We start from the raw sequence: 7,500 nt of genomic DNA, 5'->3' as shown, positions 1-7,500 counted from the left end.
CGGCTGCGCCAGCGTGGTGGAGGGCGCCGGGGACGAGGCGTCGCCCCGCCCGAATTTAGACAGGTCTCCCGCTGGGAAGGGGGGGAGGGACAAGAGCGGCACGTTAATGAAGGAGGCACCAGAAAGGCAGAGAGAGAAAGAATTAAGAGGAAAAGGAAAGAGACAGTGGGGGAGAAAAAGAAAGGGAAAGGACAGGGCAGGGAGCAACAGCTGTTAGAAAGATGAAAGTGAAGGGCAGGTTTTCTGGAATGTTTTCAGAGTCAGTGTTCTAGAGCTCCACTGCATGCAGTTAGCAGTGGCGACTGTGACATCAGCATTAGAAGGTTCAGTTCAGAACATTCTATTCGCACGCTGCATTTGTGACCTCGCACACCTTGACGGGTTACGTGAGAGAGGCGGAGGAAGAAAGGTGAAAGGGCAGAATAGAGAAGAACAGGACAGAGAGTCTTTACCGGAGTAAGAATTGAGGAAGAGTTTTTTATTTATTTATTTTTTTAACCAGAGTAAGGGTTGAGGAAGAGTTTTTTTTTTTCCCCCCCAGAGTAAGGTTTGAGGAAGAGAATTTTTACCAGAGTAAGGGTTGAGGAACAGAGTAAGGTTTGAGGAAGAGAGTTTTTACCGGAGTAAGGGTTGAGGAACAGAGTTTTTACCGGAGTAAGAGTTGAGGAACAGAGTTTTTACCAGAGTAAGGGTTGAGGAAGAGAGTTTTTACCGGAGTAAGGGTTGAGGAAGAGAGTTTTTACCGGAGTAAGGGTTGAGGAACAGAGTTTTTACCAGAGTAAGGGTTGCTTGTGAGGCCTCCCTCTCTGCCCGTCAGTGCTGTGGTGGGAGTGGCAAACGGGATGCTGTAATAATCCTGAAATCACACAAACACAAACCCTCAGCATGCAGGTGAGAACCAGGCTGATCTGATCTGAAATAAACTAGATCTCAGGGGGTGGGAGGAACGCCAGCTATGGTGGTGTGGAGCCGGGCAGGATGTTCTGGAGCGACCGGCCTGAACAGGAATCCCCAAATCCAGCCCTGGTTCTCTTCTCCCAGGTAATCAGCTGAACAACTGGTGCCACCGATAGGCCTAACCGTCTCCACACCAGACTCCCAGGTAAAGGGAGGGTGGAAAAGCAGCAGATGACGGATCTCGAGGGCCGCGAGTTGCTGATCCCCGCCCTACAGTCGAGCTCCGATCGTCTCGTTCACGGAAAGGTGGCAAGAACGCGCCGCGGGCCTGTTGCTTAGCGACCCGGAGCGCGTTCACTCGACGGCGTTAAATCGAGGCGGAATCCGTCCAACCGCGCCACTCACCAGGGGAATTCTGGTCTGGAGCATCTGGAGGTCATCGTATCCATACACCTGGGGCTGGGCAGGGGGGAGGGGGGGGGGGGGGGGGGGAGAAAAGCATAGGTTAGGGAGGACGCCATTTTGGACCGACCCAAAAAGGTACACCCCACTTCCCCCGGTTCCAGTAGCCAGAGCAGGGGGGGGGGGAGGAGTCCACAACTCGGCGGGAAACCGGGGGAACGCTCTGAGCCGGTTGGCGTCACATAAACCAGTTCCACAAACCGCTTTCAGACCTGTTCAGCACTTCACTCAAACTTAGGCAAATGACCCCCCCCCCAACACGACTTTCACACCCACAATTCCCACCATGGATTCTGATGACTGACTTAAGCGCAGTAGTATTAGAGGAGGTCACCTGCGCAGCATTCAGCGTTGTCGCTACACGACAGCAACACTGCCGGGACGTTCTGCCCTAGCAGGGCTGGTTCAAGACTACCTGACGTGTTCAAAACGGCGAATTTCAGCCAACAGATTCAAACTTCATGTTGTTCCACACTGCGTTGGTTGCCATTCCCCCCCCCCCCGTTATAATGGCAACAAACACGGGTGTCTGTGTGAAATCCACCCTTCATTAACGTCCCCTGATGTCCCACTGTGCTCTGCTGGCAGAGACGTCTTCTGCAGCCACCGTGCTTAACCCGTTATGAATTAAAACATCATTTAAACTGTGAGTGTGTGTGTGCGTGTGTGCAGGTGAACCAGTTATGAATGAAAAGCTCATTTAAAACTGTGAATGTGTGTGTGTGTGTGTGCAGGTGAACCAGTTATGAATGAAAAGCTCATTTAAAACTGTGAATGTGTGTGTGCGTGTGTGCAGGTGAACCAGTTATGAATGAAAAGCTCTTTTAAAACTGTGAATGTGTGTGTGTGTGTGTGCAGGTGAACCAGTTATGAATGAAAAGCTCATTTAAAACTGTGAATGTGTGTGTGTGCGCGCGTGTGTGCAGGTGAACCACTTATGAATGAAAAGCTCATTTAAAACTGTGAATGTGTGTGTGCGTGTGTGTGTGTGCGTGTGTGTGTGTGTGTGTGTGTGTGTGTGTGCAGGTGAGGAGTACACACCGGATACGCATGCAGGAGTCCGGGGGCCATGATGTAAGGGTTGGGCAGGAGGGGGGGGACCCCGGGGGGCAGGTTTGGGGGCGCTTTCCCTGCAGGGGGGAACCAGGAGTCAGACAGGAATGTTCTAGAAGCTACAGCGGAACACGGTCAGCCAGTATTTACATGTGACATTAAGATGATTCCAGGTAAAGGGAAACTTTATTCAAATTTTTGTCTTATGCTGGGACAGCGGGGAAAAAAAAAAACAGACTTTCCCAGGACTTACACCTTTCCCGTTTCCTTTAACCCCTTCAGTCCCATGCCCAATATGCAGAGGCACCACCCAAATCCCAGGGGTTTTGGCCTCGGTTGAGAAAATTGAGTGAGGGATTTAACAGGGGCTCAAAACACTAGTATGGCAGTCATTTTGATTGGTTAAAAAAAGGTATACGGTCGAGAGTGGCATTATGGCACTTTTGGGATTTTACGGTCGTGGGACGGAGCGGGTTAACGCCCGGGGGGGGGCGGGCGGAGCCTACCTGACGAGGCCACCGAGCTGCGGGAGGAAGAGGAGGAAGAGGAGGGGCCAGCAGCCGAGGAGGCGGAGCTGGAGGAGGGGGGCGGGGCCATGGAGGCGGAGCTGTTGAGCCCCATCGGCAGGCCGCTGACGGCCCCCAGGCCGGCCGCCGTCGCCGTGGAGACCGAGGGGGGCGGGGCGCTGAGGGAGGCCGACGCCGAGGAAGAGGAGGAGGAGGAAGAGGCCACGGCCGAGACGGACGAGGGGAAGGAGTGCAGGCCGGGGTCGCCGTCCACGCCCGAATGCTGCGGGGGAAAAGACCTTCCTGTGATCACATGATCTTTACTCCAGTGACACTCCCGCTGGACCACTCCGGACCCGGGGCTGCATCACGGAGCAAGACCTCTGCCTTAAGCTGGATAAGTTCCGCAAGTCAACAGCTGCTTCTACTTCAGTCCACATTCCAGGTTTGGGAGGGTTCTGGGTTTTACTCAGTGCAGTTATCCAGCTAACGCAGTAAACCCGCTTGGTGAAACCGGGCCCTGGAAGGATGTGCAGATTTTTTGAGTCCACCCTTTAATTCAGCACCTCGGATCCAAGCAGCCAGGTGAGAGGAGACGACCGATCAGCTGGTCAAACGCGTGTGGCGTAAAAACCAGGACCAGCACATCCCCGTTTACACCAACACAGAGACTTCAGCTGTGTCTGAACTGAGAGACAGCCACACAAACCGGGCATCTCCGCCTCACAGGGACTCACCAGCAGGGCGGAGCTGGACGTCCTGACTGTGGAGGAGGGGGCCAGACTGTTCTGCTGCGTGGAGAGTGCGCTGGAGGGACGGAGGGAGAGGGGGAAATAAACGAGTAAATGCATCAGTCTGTGCCTTTCTTAGGTCATCAGTACGTATAACCAAAAATCACAATTGACAGGACTAATTGAACAATTAAATTAACCCTTTGAAGATCAGTTTTAGTTTCCCTTCAATATTCTAAGTCAGTGTTCTCAAACTCCATTGCTTTCAATTACCAGTCGTGATTGTGACATCAGAATTAGAGTGTTCTCGGTTGAGAACACTGGTGACCTCACACCTTAAAGGGGTAAAGACCCAATAAAAAATGTAGCCATTCAAAACCAGGGGTCCCAAGTACCGCTCCAGTTACCGTTTGTCCATAGAGGGGTGTGGCCTTACTTGTGCTGGGGTTGGGAGACAGAATTAGGGGGCAGGTCCTCGCCGTGGCCCAAGGCGCCGAGCGGCGTCTGATTGGACGTGGTCAGCAAGGAGGCGGGGCCGGCCGGGCTGTCCGTCAGCGAGGCCGGAGGGGCGGGATCGGAGACGGGTTTGGGAGGCGCTGCAGAACCCGCTGTAGCTGAGAGGAGAGAGAGGGGGTCACTCCTGCACCCTCACGGAGCTACGCCCAGCACACTTACAGCATCCTGTGTCACGAAGCAGGTCAGCTCAACGACCTTAACGATTTACCTGGATAACTGCACCGAGTAAAACCCGGATACCTTCTTTTTACCGCAGTCCCGTGTTCCAGATTAGGGAGGCGTTCCGGGTTTTACCGGGTCCAGTTGTCCGGCTGACTCCGTAATGCTGCTTGTTTGTGGAACAGGGCAGAGGCAGGTGCTGCGCCTCTTTGGGAAAATGTACCCGTTTAGCGAGTTCACAGCACCAGACCTTCACCAATCCCCCGTGTAATAGCCATCAGGCGGGGGCATGAGCCTGACTAAATAGGAGAGCCGTGACCAGAGAGCGATTTCTATACAGAATCAATGAGGACGTCTTTATGAAGATGTAACGTGGAGAATGTGTCATCGATTTTCTGATCCCGTCCGACTGCTCAGGGGCGATGGCTCACCTTCCACCGACTGCGCCGTCTGTATCGAACCGAACCCGTTCTGTAACGCAAACACACACGCCACAGCGCTCGTGAGGGAGGGACTCACACTCTCACACACTCACACTCTCACACTCTCACACTCTCACACTCTCACACTCTCACACTCTCACACTCTCACACTCTCACACTCTCACACTCTCACACACTCACACACTCACACACTCACACACACACACACACACACACACACACACACACACACACACACTCTCACACACACACACACACACACACACACACACACACACACACACACACACACACACCAGGCCTTATAGAGACAGTAGGGACAGACACCCGGCTAAGATTAAAAAGCACTGGGACTCTTGATCCCTTATGAATGTAGCGTTTACACCACACAAAGAAAGGTGCGAAATATATACTTTGGAAAATCAGCACGTCTATACGAATGGTCTTCCATCAGTGGGCAACCATCCATCAAACAAAACGCTCTGTGGCACAAACTGGCTGAGCTGCTAGGTTGGTAAATGGTTGGCATTTATATAGCACCTTTATCCAAAGCGCTGTACAATTAATGCTTCTCATTCACCCATTCATACGCACACTCACACACCGACGGCGATTGGCTGCCATGCAAGGCGCCGACCAGCTCGTCAGGAGCATTTGGGGGTTGGGTGTCTTGCTCAGGGACACTCCGACACAGCCCGGGCGGGGGGATCGAACCGGCAACCCTCCGGCTGCCAGACGACTGCTCTTACTGCCTGAGTCATGTTGCAACTCTGCCATTGGTTGCCTGTGGCTACAAGTCAGACATTTGCTGAATTGTGTCTAATGGTTTTGAATCCCATGGAGGATTCAAACCGGTTGATTCTGAATCCCATGGAGGATTCAAACTGGTTGATTCTGAATCCCATGGAGGATTCAAACTGGTTGATTCTGAATCCCACCGTCACCCTATAACCGGTTGGATCCAGAGTGGTTGTGGTGGGGACTCACCTTGCTGGGCTGCATGTCCTTCTGGGGGGAGGAGGAGACGGAGGGGGGGTACCGCCGCGTTTGGGTGGCCCTCTGCTCGTACAGCGCGGGCTGCCCCGCCCCTCCCGCCTGAGGGGGGTACGAGGCCCCGCCCCCCGGGAGGCCCCCGCCCTGATAGGCTGGGTCCTGGCTGGGGTTGGGGATGGAGGGCGCCGATTCGCTGGGACGACAGGAAGAGGCGGGGCAGGGAGAGAGGGGGGGGGGTAACGTCAATACAGCGTCCATCTTTCAATGAGTGGACAGGTGTCTTACGGGTACAGATTCAAACACGCTAGTTATGCACGTCTAACACCTTAACTCTTTTGACGGCAGTAAAATCGGAAAACACTACCGGCAGTCCCTGGCTTTTATGAACCAAAACCTTCAATGGCACAAAGGTGAAAAACCGGGACTGTATCACAAAGTAGAATTACTTTGTTGCTTCGTGTTGCTTTAGAGTGCTTCGTGGCCCCTGAAGCACTTTTGGTGGCTTTTAAATCGAGCATTCGGCCGAGGCCAGCGGCACACAGACGGACGGAACTCATGGGGAGAGAAGCAGGGGGTTATGGGAAGGCGGGGGCGGGGCTACCTGCTCGGGCTGGTGTAAAGGCTGTTCTGGACCTGGTTGCCGGGCGCGCTGGTCACCGGCGTGGGGTCGTACTCGGGCAGAACCGGCTCCGACCCGAACTGCAAGGCGCCGAACTGCAGATTCAGACCCGAGATGTCGGCAGAACCAGGCATCTCCACCGCCAGCGCCGGGATCTGCCGCAGAGACAGAGGAATGTGTCAACCCAATCGGCTGGGCACTGACATCGCACACGTCCAATAAAAGGGCTGCTTTTTCCCCCCGATTAACAAGGAAGCAGCATTCCTTTCCTAAACATCTCAACGCCCCTCAAACAGTCTGCGGTCTTTGACGACAGTTAGCAGGAGAGACAGTTTGTTACACTAAAATGGTTATTTAGCCAATGCTTTTATCCAAAGTTGATAAGACTACGCAGGAGACAATCCCCCCTGGAGCAATGCAGGGTTAAGGGCCTCGCTCAAGGGCACGACAGCTGCACTTATCTTATTGTGGCTACAGTGGGGCTTGAACCACAAACCTTCCAAGTCCCAGTCAAGCACTTTAACCACTAGCCTAGGCTGCCAAAGAAACAAAGAAACCAACTGCAAGTGAACCCCCCCCCCCATCCCGACCTAGAGTCCTTCATGGCAGGCGCTACCTTGGTGGTGATGGAGGTCCTCTTCTTCTGTGGTTTTAGCTTGTGCTGCTGCAGGGGCTGGGGGCTGGAGGACTGTGGGTCCGAGGATGCGGGGGAGCCCTGCTGGCCCGGGGCGGGGCCGGGGGCCGGGGCGGGGGCGGAGGGTTTGGACAGGGGCGAGGAGGAGGTCGGGGGCGGCAGGGGGGCGGGCGTGGCCTGAGGGGGCAGGGCGGAGGGAGCCGCGGTCGAGGAGGAGGCGGGGCCTTTCTCCTGCAGGAAGGCGTCCATCATGGAGGGCCCGGTGGGGGCGGGGGCCTGGTAGGGCTGCCGTTTGGGGAAGGAGGCGTGGACCCCCGAGTCGGGCGGGGCCTTCAGGTCTGGAGACGGGAGAGGAGGGGGGGTCAGACTTACCCTCTCATTCTCCATTACACCAATACACAATTATTTACAATTTCAAAAAATGGCCGGCATTTACATACCGCCTTTATCCAAAGCGCTGTACAATTGATGCTTCTCGTTCACCCAT

The 7,500-nt window shown here is 54.5% G+C and overlaps 1 protein-coding gene across 6 annotated transcripts in view; it reads right to left on the bottom strand.

The window, feature by feature from the left end:
• ubap2l (ubiquitin associated protein 2-like) overlaps window positions 1–7,500 on the bottom strand; it is a 32,910-nt gene that overhangs the window by 9,345 nt on the left and 16,065 nt on the right. For all 6 annotated transcript variants that reach the window (XM_061254205.1, XM_061254204.1, XM_061254207.1 and 3 more), the window contains 11 exons: window positions 6,996–7,351; window positions 6,362–6,534; window positions 5,755–5,953; window positions 4,756–4,795; window positions 4,086–4,263; window positions 3,656–3,725; window positions 2,919–3,201; window positions 2,401–2,489; window positions 1,303–1,356; window positions 775–856; window positions 1–71 (listed from right to left, as the gene is read on the bottom strand). The exon at window positions 1–71 is cut by the window's left edge and continues 150 nt beyond it. In XM_061254205.1, coding sequence (XP_061110189.1) covers window positions 1–71; window positions 775–856; window positions 1,303–1,356; window positions 2,401–2,489; window positions 2,919–3,201; window positions 3,656–3,725; window positions 4,086–4,263; window positions 4,756–4,795; window positions 5,755–5,953; window positions 6,362–6,534; window positions 6,996–7,351 — 1,595 coding nt within the window. The remainder of the gene's footprint in view (window positions 72–774; window positions 857–1,302; window positions 1,357–2,400; window positions 2,490–2,918; window positions 3,202–3,655; window positions 3,726–4,085; window positions 4,264–4,755; window positions 4,796–5,754; window positions 5,954–6,361; window positions 6,535–6,995; window positions 7,352–7,500) is intronic.

This window comes from Conger conger, chromosome 9 (genome assembly GCF_963514075.1).
Source record: "Conger conger chromosome 9, fConCon1.1, whole genome shotgun sequence".
NCBI classification, from domain to species: Eukaryota; Metazoa; Chordata; class Actinopteri; order Anguilliformes; family Congridae; genus Conger; species Conger conger.
The sequence above is the reverse complement of the archived record's forward strand: the minus strand, read 5'-3'. Positions and strand labels throughout refer to the sequence as shown.